Raw genomic sequence first — 18462 nt, 5'->3', positions numbered from 1 at the left:
TCAAGTTGGTCCAAATTGGGGTCAAAAATTATTATACTAAGTATTGTGCAATAGCAAGAAATTTTCAATTGCGCAGTATTCTGCAATAGCAAGAAATCTTCAATTGCACAGTATTGTTCAATAGCAAGAAATGTTCAATTGCACAGTATTGCACACTAGCAAGAAATCTCCAATTGCACAGTATTGTGCAATATCAAGAAATTTTTAATTGCACAGTATTGCACAATAGCAAGAAATATCTAATTGCACAATATTGCGCAATAGCAAGAAATTTTCAATTGCACAGTATTGCCAATAGCCAGAAATATTCAATTGCACTGGATTGTCCCGTTTTCAAATTGGTCTACATTAAGATCCAAAGGGCCAAAAATTGAACTTTGTTTCATTTCAACAAAATTGAATTCTTATTATTCAAACGCATTGATCTCAGCAATTTCTTCACTGTCGTTCCCTCAATAACTGCATTAAATAGTTTCTAATCATTATTCATTCAAAACCATTTTATTATACCAATGCCTCACACACAACATATTATAGTATACTGTTGTCTATCAGTCCATCATCCACACTTCAGACAATAACTAGAAAACACTTCCCCCTACTCTCAAGAAACTTTGTTGAAATGTTTATATCTATTGACATTAGCTCCACATTGATTTTATAAATTTTAGAATTTTCATTTCCATGTTATGAAGAGAGATTTTATCCTTAAAAAAGAGAGAATTTTCCAATTTTGAACAATAACACAAAAATGCATCCATCACCTTTAATTAAACTTTGGGGAATTGTTTACACTATTGACCTAAGGTCCCTTTTGATTGTAATAAATTTCAGATTATACATTTCTGTGTTATGAATTTTTATATATGCTAAACAAAAATAAGGGATTTTATAGTTTTTGGACACCTATAAGTGCAGGAGTTTCTGGCTACATTGAAAACCCATTGGAGGCCTTCAGCTGTTGTCTACTCTATGGTTGGGTTGTTGTCACTTTGACACTTTCCTTATTTCCCATCTTAATTATTCACATAAACACTTCCACATCATTTTATAAAACTTGGGTGAATTGTCTATGTCTGTTGACTTCAGCTACATTCCAAAATTTAAAACAAGATTAACAACTACAGGTCCCCAAATAGCCTTCAACAATGACAAAAGCTCATACAGCAAAGTCAGCTATAAAAGACCTTAAAATGACAAATATAAAACAAATGAAATGAGAAAACAAATAGACTAATAATTGTACAAAACAAAATAGTTCAACCTTTAAGCAAGCTTTAAAGGAATCAAGACATATCATGCGCTTAGAGTGCAGCTATTTATTAACAAACTCCATATTCAAACACTCAAACAACTAATTCATAGAGAGGGGTGGAAGTTGAAGCCCCCTTTTTTATCAGTCAATGCATTTGAATGAAGACATGTACACATCAACTCAATTTGTTAATACACATTTCCAGTCTAGCTTTCAATACATTTGTAACGACCTTTAACCCCACTGACAATTTGCGTCTGTGTCCATACTTGTAATAAATAGATAAATATTCTTGCACACGTCGGGTTCTGTCTGGAATTAAGTTTTTCATCGCAGATACGAACAGTTTGAACGGTAAAATGTTCATAATTTCTTTATAACATAAGAAAAGATATTAAAACAGTTCATGGCTGATGTAAATACAAAATTTGTAATGTTTTAAATGTAACTCACGCTGTGGTTAGCCATGAATTGTTCCTTTGGACAACGTGTCCGCTGAATGTTCCTTGTAGTTGTGCACATGACCCGCTCAGCAGTTTTCGTTACTCAGAGAAAGGGAAAAGTAACATGGATTCCTACACTGTCCTGTATAAAACTCTTAAAACTGGCGGACACTAAGCGATGTACGCAATGAAACGTTAACAATATAAAATGATGATCACTTGACGAATAAATGAGGAATGATTTCCAGAACAACATGTAAGACTAACATTAAAGTATATCCGACTAAAACTGACGTTCGGTCTTTACTACATCTTCATCCCAAAAAAGCTCGCTATATTTTTCCTTTTTTGTCTTTTGTTCGAGCCCGTATATTGACCTCTAGATATCTTTCAATTACATACAGTTTGGTGTGTGTTGATGTTTGATAATTGTAAATATAAGGAAATAGTAACCAAATAAGGAAATGAAAATTTAATAAGGAAAAAGAAATCAAATAAGGAAATAGAAACAGAATAAGGAAAAAGAAACAGAATAAGGAAATAGAAACCGAATAAGGAAATAGAAACCGAATAAGGAAACCGAAATCGAATAAGGAAATGGAAATCGAATAAGGAAATGAAAATCCAATAAGGAAATAGAAACCGAATAAGGGAATAGAAACCGAAAAAGGAAATAAATATTGAAAAAGGAAAAAGAAACCGAATAAGGAAATGAAAATCGAATCAGGAAAAAGAAACCGAATAAGGAAATGATAATCGAAAAAGGAAAAAGAAAACGAATAAGGAAACGAATAAAAATTTGAAAAACTTATTGAGGAAAAAAAAATTTTGAGGAAAAAAATTTTGAGGAAAAAAAAAATTTGAAGGAAAAAAAAATTTCAGTTTGGACTTGTAATATTTTTCAAAATTTGAATATCGAAAAAGGAAATGGAAATCGAATAAGGAAATGAAAATCCAATAAGGAAATGAAAATCCAACAAGGAAATGGAAACTGAATAAGGAAATAGAAACCGAATAAGGAAAAAGTAACCGAATAAGGAAATGAACATTGAAAAAGGAAAAAGAAACCGAATAAGGAAATGAAAATCGAATCAGGAAATGGAAAATGATTAAGGAAATCGGAACTGTATAAAGAAATGAAATCGAATAAGGAAAAAGAAACCGAATAAGGAAACGAAAAAAAAAATTTGAAAAACTTTGAGGAAAAAAAAGATTTTGAGGAAAAAAAATTTTGAGGAAAAAAAATTTTGAGGAAAAAAAATTTTGAGGAAAAAAATAATTTGAGGAACAAAATTTTGAAGGAAAAAAAAAATTCAGTTTGGACTTTCAAAATTTGAATATCGAAAAAGGAAATGGAAACCGAATAAGGAAATGAACATTGAAAAAGGAAAAAGAAACCGAATAAGGAAATGGAAATTGAATAAGGAAATGGAAATCGAATAAGGAAATGAAAATCCAATAAGGAAATAGAAACCGAATAAGGAAATAGAAACCGAAAAAGGAAATGAACATTGAAAAAGGAAAAAGAAACCGAATAAGGAAATGAAAATCGAATAAGGAAATGGAAATCGAATAAGGAAATAGAAACTGTATAAGGAAATGAAAATCGAATAAGGAAAAAGAAACCGAATAAGGAAACGAAAAACTTTTTGAGGAAAAAAAAATTTGAGGAAAAAAAACTTTGAGGAAAAAAAAATTTGGAGGAAAAAAATTTTGGAGGAAAAATATTTTTTAGTTTGGACTTGCAATATTTTTTAAAATTTGAATATCGAAAAAGGAAAAAGGAAAAAGGAACCAACTTGTGTCTGGTTCATAGCACACCCAAAAAAATAACTGGAAAAATCAGTTGAAAAAGTTGACTTTAAGATCGGCACAAAGCAACAAAATAATTATTACCAAAAAAATAAACCTCCAGTCATGAGATATTAATGAGTTCATCATAGGGGTTTAATTAAGGGTAAGGCCGTGCGGTTGCTAAAATTGCTTACATGCACTTTATTTGAACTTTGGTGGATAGTTGTCTGATTGACTGACAACTAAACCACATCTCCTTATTTTTATACTAAAGCAAAGAATACCACAGATATCTGATACTTACCCTTCAACAACATCTAGAAATAATGTAACGTAAACTTTCTAGTTTAGTAAAATAACACACTCCAGTAGCGCTTTCGTATGGAGTGTATATCTCTCAGTTGATACTATATTCAAAGGTTTTTATTTTCTGTCCTGAAAGAGTGTTGTTGTTCAAAAGGCAACAATGAAACCACGGTTTTCAAATGATTGGCGTGAAGTGATCCTTTTGAATGTTTTACGGACAACACCTTGATTTATTTGACCGTTATGGAAAATATATCTGTCTTAGCTGCAATTTTCTCATACCGCCTCGACATACCTTCGTGATGACAGGCTCGCCTCAGATACAGGGGCTGGTGGGTTCGATCCCTACTCGGGTCGAATTAAAGACTTTGATTTTCCATTTAGCGCGTTCACTTAGGAGTAATAGAAAAGCCTGGTAGGCTTGGAGTTAAAATAATGTGTCCAGGTAGATGACATGTCTTTCTGATGGCTGTTACCATGTGAACTAGTACGTTAAAGATCAACGTGTTGGCCTAGTGCAAAAAAAGAGTCATATGCATATCATACTTATATGTATGTAATATTTGCCACTGCATGGATGTTATCACACACATATCCATCATCCTTATTTTCAGCGATTGTGCCATTACCCAATGCAAATAATCACTCATAATGTACAATTCATGAGCGCCACGACGGGTACCACTAGTTGAGAAAGAATTGATCCCCTTTTCAGAGATGAATCTGTTTTTATCTGTGTATTGTTTCGTGGATTGTTGTTGTTCATTTCGACGCCTAATTCTTTTTGGCCATGGTGTTGTTCTTCTATGATTTATGATTTTTAATGGACTCAATTTTTCCATTCTCAATTTAATTTACCATTGGCATGTTCCATCTTTTTAAGGACCTGTCGATTGAATTTACAGCTATTTATTCTCATCCTGAGTATACATGAAATACTTTCCACTGGATATATATAAAAAAAAAATCAATCAGGCAATAGAAAGATCGGGGCAATTTATCCTGAATTTATTACACAAGTGCGCCAAGGCAAATTTGAAAGGTTGTTTTTTAACATTAACACAGCTTCATGAGTACAATTGGAGTTTCTAACACCCTTTCAGTCGCATCTTTCAACATAGATTATAGAATAATAGTTCTGCCCACTTCATTAAACGATACTATTTTTACCATCGTTCGTGTACATCGTGCAAACGATTCTACTTTAAAAGAAAAATGGCAAATACTATCAATTTGGAAAAAGTATCTGACAAGTATCAATATTTAAACAATAAATTAATATCTATTAAATATATCTTATAAATGTTTGATCAATATTTTACAATCTATCTACTTTGAAATCAATCACTTCATTATGCGAATTTCAGTTATGTAACGTAAATTACATATAATTTATTACGTGTGTAATACTGCCTTCATCCAATTAGAAGTGGGACATTTAAAGACGTATCGTATCTGTATCTGATACGTTGACGTATCCAAACGTATCGTTATGGATTATTGTTTAATGGACTATCTAAGTGTTCAAAAAGTAATCGAGAAGAAAGACAAGAGGCGGGAAACAAATAAGGATAGGACTATTAAGGTTCATATGAAGGAATTGAAATATATGGCAGTTTAAAAAAAAAAATACTGTGAGATCTGACAAACTAGCATCTATGAAAGTTTTAAGGCATGGCAGGACCTAGTTATATAAAAGTAATATGAGGTCTATGTTTCAGAAAATCAATGTCATTATGACTTACCTAGATTTTGACGTGCATTTTTATTCCAGTCTGCGGAAGAAGATAGCAAAATAAAGAAACACACGAGTTTTATTTGATACGGTCCATTCAGTTACACCAGTTTAAATCACCTATTGTTTACAGATGTCTATTGTCCATCTATTGTCCATTTAAAATTAATACTACTCACAACATCGATTATATTAGCGGAGCTTCTCAATCCCAACATATTTTATTTTTGCATCTTCTGCAGGAATAAAAAAAAAAACGAATAGCAAAAAAAAGAAAAAATATGCATTTGAAATTTAATTGAATAGGTCGCCATGCATGTGCACAGCTTTTCTGTAGTCAGAATAAAATTTGTGGTGTAAATACGGCCATGTTACCCAAAATGTTAAGATGAACTTAAAAGTTTTGGTCTATTTATTTCATTTATGCCTGATATTTTTTTTAATTAAGTTGGATACTTGTTTATTCATAGATTTAACATGTTAAATTATATGAATATTTCCATTTTGTGTGTAAAATCGTAACATTGATTGTCCTTAATTGATTTGTGTACACTTTAGGACTTATAATACACTCTAAATTTATTACATTCGCAACAACAGAAACTTAAAACATTTACACACCTCGCGTGATTTTCGTGACTATCTATATGACATTTAACTCACTAGAACTACTAAAGCGTGAAGTTGAATTATAAACAAACAAGCATTAGCCTTTCAGAAAGGGCTAGTCAACTCTTAGCCGTCGAAAAAATATCAACAACGCCAATAATAAATATTGAATTTCATTTATTTTGCATCATCGTCACATTTTCAATATACAAATCATGGATCAAAAAGTAGTAGTGATCTTCTAGCGCACAAATTCGCACATAAACACACAATATTTCCCATTTCGTCTCTATTGTGTCTATACAAGGTACCAATAATTCTAAATACTTTAAGAAGTCTAATGACATGTTCTACATACACTCTATATTTTCTTATAGTCTTGTTAATTTTCCTCCTCACATTTCTCTCATGTCTAGGTAGTCTGTGCAATTGCGCTGATGTAAACGGTGTAACAACTGGATGTTGGGATGGGTATATACAGTCCCCTAATAAAATACAGTTTCGTGGAAAGTCTAATGTGCGTCCGTCTCCGATGGGGGTCATCATGTTAAAAGTATTGGCATCATTATTATGGCCTTGAAAATCTGACTCAACATGAACGATTTTCTTTTGATTGTCAATGACAACTTGTGTGTGAACGCAATGGTAATGGCGATGGCCGCTATAATATTGGCGTTGAGTGTTGTAGGTGATGGTATAAGAATTTCGTGGGATGTTCGTCTATGCAACCAACGGCTTCCTGTAATTTTCTCCAAGTACGTCGTTTAGAAAGCCACTGTCTGCGGGTAGGCCACTGTACGTTATCACACAATAATTCATACAGCACTTGCCAAACATGGATAACAATTCTTGACACTTGTCTACGGTGAATATCGAACAGTAATGAAATAATGTTATATGTAGGATAACATTTCAGCCAAATTAATGTCAACAGCAACATATTACATTGGTTGAGTCGTCGCGGATATCGTAACACCCTTGAATATCGTACACGTAAACGGAATTTTCCCAATAAATCCAAGAACGTTTCTGGGGTTTCACCAGCTGCATCATAGAATTGCAGCCGTCGCTCCGATATAACAGCAAAAAAAATCTCGGCCTGGGTAATCATCTGGATTGTCGTCAAAAAATAAGATATTCCTCGAGAGCATAAAATGGGGCGGTGGGCTGTCAAGACTTTGGAGTAATGTCATAAGTCGATGATACAGACCTCTAGCATGTCTAGTGTCATCTCTTAATGATGTTCGTGATTCCAACACGACAAATAATAGTAATTGTAGAATTTCTCTTGAAATCTAAAAATAAAAGAGAGTTTAAATTACATTTTTAATGTTAAGACTTTTAAGATTTATTATTTTTAGACGATATTGAAAAGAATATATTTACATTTTTTTTTTAAATAAGACCAAACATTAAGCAGAATAATAATTTAAAAAAAAGAATATTTCGCAGTTATGATTTCATACTATTATAACATTTACGGTAAATTAATTTCCTACACGAGGTCGGACGAATAATCGAATTGGACTGAAAGCAAAATATTGAACATTACGCAATGGTAACAACAGGTCAGGATTTTGAATTAACATTTTTATACCACATCTTCTTATTTATTCTTAACAAATGCATTATATTGTTTATCATAAATTATAAAACACAATAATAATGGCAAACATATTCCAGAATAAATATAATTGAAACTGATATATCATTTTTTATATATTCATAACAAAGAACTTTCATTATTAATTTATGTTTTCAGTCATATAAAATGTATTTTGGACACATTTTTACAATATAATATTACCATTCTGCCTTTAAATATACGATTATCTATCCTCGGTATAATTTATGAAAAAGGTCTGTTCGTTTACCTTTGTTAATAAGGCTCCGCTATAACATTTCCAATATTATGACAAGTTTGTAATTTATATACTACAAAAAAGTCCTTTTTAGTTTTTATATTAAACGGGTGCATTGCTTTTTTACCGTGATGAATTTATCTTAACTTTGCAATTTATAAAGTTGTGTATAGTTTGTCCTATAGTTGGACTTTAGTTGAACCGTAAATAATAAAATGAATATTTTTTTAAAGAAATATTTTATTATACTAAATGATTTTTTTATATAAAATAAAACTTAACATAGAAATGGCTCAAATGTTTCATATTTTATCATCTAGTTTGTATAACTCATGTTGTGTGTTTTAGACAAAAGGGAAAATCTACGGTTTACTAAGGAAGAATGTCTGTTAATGCTGAGATCTTACATTGTACACCCAAGGGATTACTATCGTGGAAGAGATAAAGGTCAACAAAAACCACTTGACTCCCCAAGTAAATGCCTTTTATGAAGGCAATGACTTCGTAAAAATCAAACAGAGATTGAGGGAAAAATTTCAGAGACTGGTGGCAAATATGAAACAGCAAAAGGATCCGGAAATTAGGTAAGAGTAGTTTGATGCTATTTAGGTACAATGATCACCTGTTCGTTCTTTATACCTGTCTGTTTTTTATATCCTGTGCCGTTTGTCGTTAGCATTATACGTTTGTTGTTGTTCTGCGTTTTGCATGTATGACTATTGAACACCGGTAAACTACTATTGCCTTTATCTATACATTTTTTCTTGACCAAAAAAATACTTCAAAATATGTATAAAAAAAAAGTTTAATATTTTTTTCCATCAAGAAATATATATTTAAGATAAGTAACATACCCATTTTTGATGTTTTCAATTTGTTTGTAACTTTTAGCCGTCAATGTGTCAATTTATTAAAGAAAACCACAGTGGTACCAGACTTTATAATGCCATACAATTCATAGTTTTAATCTTTAAATGATAATTATCACATTTAAATAATTGTAGATTGCAAGCATTTAAACGAAGAAAAAAAACCACTCTGTTATTTATTCACAGAGCATCTATAGCATTACTAATGATCAACATATTAATGTTTTCCATAGAACAGTATAACCGTACATTGTCTAATAAAGGTGATTTCAAATGTTCCCTAGTACAGTATGACCATACATTGTCTAATAATGGTGATTTTCAATCTGCCCTAGAACAGTTTGACCATATATAGTCTTATTGAGGTGATTTCCAATTTTCACCAGAATAGTATGACCATACATTGTCTGATAATGGTGATTTACAATTTTCCCTAGGACAGTATGATCATACACTGTCTGATAATGGTGATTTCCGGTTTTCCCCATAACAGTATTACCATAAATTTTCTGATGATGGTGATTTTCAATGTTCCTTAGAAAATGATCACCATATGTTGTCTAATAATGGTGATATTTATTGGTCCTGATCTAAAACATGACTATTATATATTATATATGATAATGGTGATTTCTAATTGGTCACACGAACATAATAGCCAGATATTTTTTGACAACTGAGATTTCTGATTAATCATCATATCAGGATAGCTATATATTGTCTGATAATGGTGATTTCTGATCGGTTCCAAGAACATGATAATCAGATATTGTCTGATATCAGTGTTTTCTGATTATTCCCTAGATTATGATAATCATATATGTCTATAACAGTGATTTACAATTGGTCCCAATAACATGATAGCCAGGTATTGTCAGATTACGGTGATTTCTGATCGGTCCCTAGAACATGACAGCTAGATTTTGTCTAATAATTGCGATTTCTTATTTTAACTAGATAATTAGCTGAAGTCTAATAATGGCGATTTCAGATTCATGATAAACGGATATTGTCTCATACTGGTGATTTTAGATTGATAATGGGACAAAGTCTGAATAGGTCTTGACTGATATTTCTTTTGCATATGACACACATACAATGTAAATCTTCTAATTAAGAAATACACACATTTCAACTGTTTAAAGTAAATGTTAACACATGGTTAAAATAGAATTAATTGATCAACAGTCTATGAAAGTACCACTAAAACAATATGTTAATATACACTACTCTTTCAAAATATTAAAAATTGTAATAAATTTATCCATTCATGGTTTATTGCTCTGTAATTTGATCAACATACAAATATTTGAAATAATACATGAAAATACTCAGACTATATAATTCTCATTAATTTGTTTTTTATTTTCCTTTTATGTATAAACAAAGATGACCTAAAAGATCTCAAGGACCAGAAACTGAAAGCAATTTGAAGATTCAAATACATTTTCTTTTCTGCAACATACAAATAACTAGGAAACATGGCAATCGTTAAGTCGTACCAAGTAACGAAGAGCAGTAACAATATCAAACAAAAACTAACAATTTTTTTCATATACACTAGATCCCCGTAAGGACACAAACATAAAGATATTTCATATCTTATACATAAATACACATGTAAAACAAGTATTTAATTTGTGAACATAATTTATATGGTATAAGAAAAGATTCATAATATTTTCATTACAGTATTTACTGCATTCGATTATTGTTTTAAAAAATAATACTGAAGCAGTCCAATATTGGTCAATTTTCTAACTAAAGTCCATAATTTCACTTTTGTCCACTTTTTCATCTTGCCCTTTACTGTCTGGAATTCTATGAATAATCAGCAGCATTACATCTCTACTAAAGATGATCCTTTCTATACATAAAGGATAGGTTTTTGGCAAATCTGTTGCTATGGTAGTATGTGTACTTTTCGAAAAGTGCATAAATAACTGTTTATTAGAAAACATGTGCGGATAAGGTTATTTCTCTATTGTGCTGGAACATTAACTTGGTGTTCAATTTCAACTTCAATAGCCATTCCTGAAATAACACAAATATATCACAACATATTCCTGTTTGAAATTGACTGAAATTCACAAATCAAAGTTTTAAAACATTTGGATCAGTACAAAAAGATGCCTTAGTGATTATCAGTCAATGGAACCCGAAATATGGTCATAGTTCATGTAGTTAACAGGCATAACCAAGCTGTTTTATAACTACTTATAGTGACTTGAGTAACACCGGTATCACTCAGATTACAATTCTACCTTGACAGGTAAGTTTGTATTTAGCCTATAAAATACTTATTTAGCCTTGATAATTGAAAGGTCAGTTTATCCCATTCATACAATAGAAGTTGATAAATGTGGCTTCATGCCATTTACCTTGTTCAAAATTAAGGTCACTTTATTGTTATTGTGATATTGTTAAAGTACAAAAGAACCCTATATCCTGACCAACACTTAAAATTTTGTGCATCTTGATTTAATTGTTAAAAATCTGTTAATGTTGAATTTTTGGGGTTATTTCAGCCTTTAAATTGCATATTTCTTAACAAGGTAGTTTTTTTTCAGATATAAAAAACTATCTGCTTGACTTTATAGGAATAGACTATGCTTGGAGGTTATATATTACACTGTCTAGTTTTTTGTTTACACCAAATCTGACAGATTATTATTTAGTTGCAAAATATTTGAAGTGAGAGCTGATATTTTTTCTATCTTTAAATGTGCATTTAAGGTTAAAATAGTCATAATGTGAACAAGAATGAAGAAAACATCTTGGTTCCTAAAAAACATCATCAACCAGGATATATAATTAAAATTATTATTTTATTATACTAATATCAGTTGAAATCGCAAGCCACTGTTTTGCATGTTAACAAGGCCATAATAAATAATAGGTTTGTTTGCCCAAACTCTACCTACCCAGAAAAAAAGCTGCCTACTCAAATTCTTTTATTGTCCTGATTTGAAGAAGTTTTTGTTTAATCAAATAGGCATAAAGACTAATAAACATCTGACAATGTCTGATACTTCAATCTCTCAACCTTAGAGTAGGGTTTGGGCAAACCAAAATATTTTTAAGTGTGGCCCAATGAAGGTCATATCCCAGCAGAAAATCAAATAAATATAACAGTACAATGTACTTTTAGCACAAACACACAAGGTCAATGTGAAATAGATATCTAGGGCAAGAAACAGTCAGTTATACCAAACCAGTTTAACTAGATGTCTAGTTTAAAACCAGTTTGACTAGATGTGTCCTATATTTTGAAAATGTAATGACATGAGGACCTGCATGTTTTTTTTAATATCTGTATTCTTTAAATTTTTAGGGCATTTTTCTTTTAATAGCTTAAAGATACCTCTCATTCTATAAAATTCTCATGAAAATGATTTTACTATTTAGTCTTTCTGTTACAAGATTATTTATCAATTCTGAACATTGATCATTATTTTTTCAGTATTGCATTACAGTTACCTAAGTTACCTTTTTATTTTGCACAGTTATTCTTTGTACTTTTGCAACGCATTAAATTATTCTCTATTCCTTATTTTGTTGTTCATTTTCTCTATTCTCTATTTTTTGTTGCTATTACATGTGTTCTCTATTCTGTAAACCCCATTCTGATCCTTATAGATAAACTTCTATTGTATGAATGGGATAAACTGACCTTTCAATTCTCAAGGCCAAATAAGTATTTTATAGGCTAAATACAAACTTACCTGTCAAGGTAGAATTGTAATCTGAGTGATACCGGTGTAACTCAAGTCACCATAATATATAAGAAGTTGTTGTATGAGTGCCCATGAGACAACTCCCATCCCAAGTCCCACAATTTGTAAAAGAAAAACACATTTTAAAGTCTGCATACACTTTTGATTTAGTACAAACAATTCTGGAAAAAATCCAAAAGAACTTTGAGCACAAAAAGAAACACAATATAAAAAGGTCAATAAATCCATATTTACCTAATATTTCATTTTCAATTAATTTCACTTCCTCTGCAGAAACTGATTTTGCCAAAATCTCATTTAATTGATCTGTATACAGCCTAGCTGGTTTGTTATGTTGATCAAACCGTTTTAAAAGGTCGCTTAATATGTTACATAATTCATTAAAACGTGTATCATCCAGATGAAATATTCTAGAGTGTTGTAATTCGTTTCTTGTCAGTCTTATGCGCTCAATATCATCTCCAATAGCTAAGTCTGTATTCTGAAAAGTTTGCCATGTCCCGCCCCATGAATTACTAGGAATGTGTTTATTTAGTTTCCTGTGCTCGCTGTACAAGAGTGTTATATCACAATCGCTCCTTGGACGTAGATTTGGTTTGTCTGGTTTTAATAAGTCATATGAAGCATCAGCCAGAATATTCAACACGATTATTCCCATTTTAGTGAAATTGATCTGCTCTACGGTAAACTGAAAAAGATAATTGTATAGAACTGTATAGAATATTAAAAAGGCCAAGATGTGTAGAAAAAGGCATATTCTAATATTAATACAACGCTTTTCACAATGTTTCAAGAGTCCGTACACATATACCGTATATATCGTCAATTTTTTTACTAAGACTGTTCCAATCAAACTCCCACATCGTAGGCGTTTTATTAATACGCTATTCCAGTTGACCAGATGTTAAGCAGTGTAATAAGTGACTTCATTGAAAATCGAATCACAATATGACATTAGCAGTTTGACATTGAAAACGTATAAGAAAATGCTTTAAAGTAATAAGACGTCAAAGCAAGAATACCATCATGAAAACGATATTATGAATCTGTTGACAGCTCTTTTTGTAAATGAATTGTAAATAATGGAATTGAACTACTCCACTAAAAGACATAAACGAAGCTTTAAGTGGAGTTCCTCCAAAAAAGGAAAATGATAAATCATTTATGATTATTTCTTTTTTATAATCATGATAATATATCTTTTAAAATTCATCGTGTTAAAAGATTTTTTTTTTTTTAAAAAGACAAAGAAAAGTTTATATCTTTCAAAATTTATTGTGTCAAATATTTCTTATCTGTAGAGACTAAGTTCATAAGTTGTTGTGTTTGCCATTATCTAGATTGTTTCTATAAGATTTGTATTTTTTGCCATGATATTGTGTGTTTGTATCAGACTTGTATTTTTTGCCATGATATTGTGAATTTGTTTCAGACTGATATGTTTTTCCATGATCTTGTGTGTTTGTTGTAGACTTGTATTTTTTGTCATGATAGTGTGTGTTCTTGTATCAGACTTGTATTTTTTGCCATGATATTGTGTGTTTGTTTTGGACTTGTATTTTTAGCCACGATATTGTGTGTTTGTATTGGACTTGTTTTTTAGCCACGATATTGTGTGTTTGTATTGGACTTGTATTTTTAGCCACAATATTGTGTGTTTGTATTGGACTTGTATTTTTTGCCATGATATTGTGTTTTTGTACTGTACTTGTATTTTTTGCTATGATATTGTTTATTTGTTTCAGACTGATATTTTTGGCCATGATCTTGTGTTTGTTGTAGACTTGTATGTTTTGCCATGATATTGTATTTTTGTATCAGATTTGTATTTATTACCATGATATTATGTGTTTATATCAGACTTGTATGGTTTGCCATGATCTTGTGTGCTAATGTATTAGATTCTTATTTTTTTTGCCATGATATTGTGTTTTTGTATCAGACTTGTATTTTTTCCATGATATTGTGTGTTTGTATCAGATTTGTATTTTTTGCCATGATATTGTGTGTTTTTATCAGATTTGTATTTTTTGCCATCATATTGTGTGTTTGTATCAGACTTGTATTTTTTGCCATGATATTGTGTGTTTTTATCAGATTTGTATTTTTTGCCATGATATTGTGTGTTTGTATCAGACTTGTGTTTTTTGCCATGATATTGTGTGTTTTTATCAGATTTGTATTTTTTGCCATGATATTGTGTGTTTTTATCAGACTTGTATTTTTTGCCATGATATTGTGTGTTTGTATTGGTCTTGATATGTTTTGCCATTATCTTCATTGTTTGTATTAGATTCGTATTTTTTGCCATGATATTGTGTGTGTGTATTAGTCTTGTATTTGTTGCCATGATATTTTGTGTTTTTATCAGATTTGTATTTTATGCCACGATATTGTGTGTTTGTATTGGACTTGTGTTTTTTTGCCATGATATCATGCTTATTGTATGTTTGTATTGAACTTGTATTTTTGAATGTCTTTTTGGTATCTTCTCTCTGTTATTTGGGACGTATTGTCACAAGTTGTAGAGTCCTGTCATTTTAAACTTGTCCATAAGTAATACAGGAAAAAGATGACAGTAGTGCTTCCAAAATATTAAAAATAACACCAAAAACAATAGAATAAAAAACATATTTTAAGCACCATAAATTTCAGGTCGCCATTGTCAGATATAGAGAAGTCTGATGATCAGTGCTAATATGTATTATAAAACCTTACTTTTACCGTAAAAAGATGATAATTGAGTGACTTGTAAAGAATCATATTAATAAACTAATACATTATAAACAATATTTTATTATCATTCAAATATATAAAAGATAATCAATCATATCTGAATATTGCATGGAAAGCATTTACGATGTGTAATATCTAGAGAAAAAATTGGAATACATTATGATATAACATACCCTAGCCGAACTGGCTGTCCCTGGTACCGCTTCATGGACAAACACTTTCTTACCAGCTTTGATACGGACACATACCTAAAATTAAAACATTACCTTCATCATTAAAAATAGAACATAGTTGGTAAACCCCTTAAAAAGGTACCACAAACAACTTGCTAAAATGGATGGCACTTTTCATTGTCTTTCACTCTAGTTGTGTGTATATAGATGTTATACATCCTAAGATCAATAGCTGGATAAAAAGGGAGGTAATTAAAAGTTAATGGTTTAATAATGTATCTCTAAGTATACACGTAGTGTTAACTTAAAAAAGCAGCTCAGGTGACAAATAGAATAATTTGTCTTGAATTATAAAAATCAGTATTCGCTGATTAAAATCTAAAACATTTCTCTTATATTTAAGAATATGAGCAAAAATAAACAAATGAAGAATACCAAATAATAATTCAAAAATGATTTTCTGTCATATTCAAAAATATTTGTCTTATATTCATACTTTAAAAAATAGGTTCTTTTATAGTTATTATTCAAGTCCAACTGTTATATATAAACAATTTTTAATAAATCAAAATTATATATTGCAACTTAAAAATGATTTTTTGCATCATCAATAGAAGAAATATTAGTGGTTAAAACCTTCTGCTTCAATTGAACATTTAACATGTTTAATTAAATGATAAACCTTTTTTGCGTACAATATTTTTCTCTGATAGTAATATCTAGAAAGCACCGTGCTTGTAAACAGGTGATTTAGGATATGAAGAACTTGTCCTCCTTCTTTATTCATGATTCAAAATCCTACTCACTACTTCACTTTTCCACGAATGATATATATTTGCTAATATATATATAAATTATATCTATACACTAACATAACAGTCACTACATCTATTTTTACTTTCACTTATTAATTAATGTTAATTGCACCCAATACTTCAATTTTCATGACATTTCAGTTGGAATGATAAGCTATATGTACTATGTCTTCATTTTCTGTATGACTCAATTGACATGTTGGTTCTGCTGTAAAATGTATAAATTCATATTTGTCATATTTTAAGACATATGCTTCAGTCATCATTCTGGCTGTCACAATACATGTAACTTTTCTTAGCTCAAGCCTTAATTAATTTTTCAAATTCCAAATTTGTGCACTTTGTCCAATTTCAAGGCTTTCTATGTTTATATATTTAAGACTGGTATTGTTGATGGCTTTAGAATTCAATTAAGTGTTATAAAATTGTTAAATTTTTCTAAGTTTCTTCTTTCCAGGTATCTTTTTTTGTAAGTTTTCTCGTAGATAATTGATAGAAGGTAGATCAAATAGTTCAGGTATGTTAAGCATTTTGCAGAAATTGTTTTCTTATTGTCAAAATTAGAGGAATTTGTCTATTCTTAACATCATTGATTTTGTTGTTATCACATGATGTAATATGGAGTATAGAAGTGAGTGATATTTGTCTCCTATTATGTATATCAGCCATGTTCTATTGGAAGTGCTCCTAAGAATAATACAACAGCAGCAAATTTTCATGTAGAATATATCTAGTTCCTCAACTTTTGCTTTTGACAATGGTTAAACCTCTAAACCATATGCCGGTCTTGGTATCGCATATGTCTTGTTTATTTTGGTATGAGATTGCAGGGTTGAGTCCATTTGCACCATGTACACCAGATCACATAAATAAATACTTTGTACTTTTAGCTGTTTGGATTCTTTCTTTAATGTTGAAGTTGAAGCCTATCTGTTATATTTTTGTCTAAATGTTCATTGCAAATCTGCGGTCTTTTTTCCTCCCATCGTACGCGTCCAGTTGTAGTCAGTTTTCTGTTTTAAGCACTCTACTAACTTTATTTTTGGGGTGGGTAAATTCTATAATGGTGCTCTTTGGAATATCTGTCTATTGCATTCAACATTATGTGTAACTCATATTCATCATGTTCATTGTTTGAAATAAAAGCTTGATCATATTGCACAAGTATATGTCCCCCAAATGATATCCTAATGAGTTCTACTCAAGTTATATCAATAGGTCTTGTACAATTATTTGGTCTAAATGTTTGGAAAAGTTTCCGCCTTGTCTTACATTTTTTGTACTCCTTGCTTAAATCTGAATGATCACTTACCCCATCCATTTCATTTTGGAGCTATGCCCATCAAATATGTCTGTTACAATTCTCCAATAAATTGGATGTATATGTTGATCAGTTGCTTTGATCATTAGAATGACATGCTGTACAACATCGAATGCTGATTGTACATCAAGAACAGATTTGAAATAAAATTTAGTAGCTTTTTTTGGTTTTCATATCGGGTTTCTGATATAAGTAGGCTTGACATGATTGGTGACAGTCCTTCTGTTAATCCAAGCGGTAATTTATTAAAGCTCCATGTTTAGTATCAATGTAGTGGTAGATTTTAAACTGAGTTATCTATTGTAATACATGTAATATATACAGAGACATTTGAAAACTAGTCATCTAAACGATAGTTTGAGAGACAGTTTTTCCACTTTTGACTATTATAATTTGTACTTCTTTAAATTACAGAAATTAATGTCAAATTATATCAAAATTAACGGTAACTTAAAGATCATAAAAACACAATCAGATGATTTATCTTGATCATAAAGAGGCTTCTGTCTATTTATTGCTATCTTAATTTTGTTCCCCAGACTATATAAAAAATTCAACTAAAAAAGTAATTTAATTTATATTATGTATGTAATTCAGTGGTCGTTGTTAAGTGCTGTCTGTCATGCTTTCTTTTCGTTTTAGTATTGTTTTGTCATAAATATGACTGTATTTTTTTTATTTTTTGTTGTTGTTCATGTAAGCATGGTTAGGGACTTTAATTATTGACTATATATACTGCATGGGTTTTGCTCATTTTCGAGGTTGAATTGACTTCATTTAGATACATGTCTCCTTGGCATTAATATC

The 18462-nt window shown here is 30.6% G+C and overlaps 1 protein-coding gene across 1 annotated transcript in view; it reads right to left on the bottom strand.

The window, feature by feature from the left end:
- Nucleotides 1–10656: 10656 nt before the first annotated feature.
- The window catches only part of LOC134701867 (uncharacterized), a 42417-nt gene continuing 34611 nt past the window's right edge, over nt 10657–18462 (bottom strand). The window contains exons 8-10 of the mRNA XM_063562982.1: nt 15520–15594; nt 12845–13298; nt 10657–10907 (exon numbers count right to left, since the gene is read on the bottom strand). Coding sequence (XP_063419052.1) covers nt 10855–10907; nt 12845–13298; nt 15520–15594 — 582 coding nt within the window. The 3' untranslated portion in view covers nt 10657–10854. The remainder of the gene's footprint in view (nt 10908–12844; nt 13299–15519; nt 15595–18462) is intronic.

This window comes from Mytilus trossulus, unplaced genomic scaffold (assembly GCF_036588685.1).
Source record: "Mytilus trossulus isolate FHL-02 unplaced genomic scaffold, PNRI_Mtr1.1.1.hap1 h1tg000358c__unscaffolded, whole genome shotgun sequence".
Classification (NCBI taxonomy): Eukaryota; Metazoa; Mollusca; class Bivalvia; order Mytilida; family Mytilidae; genus Mytilus; species Mytilus trossulus.
The sequence above is the reverse complement of the archived record's forward strand: the minus strand, read 5'-3'. Positions and strand labels throughout refer to the sequence as shown.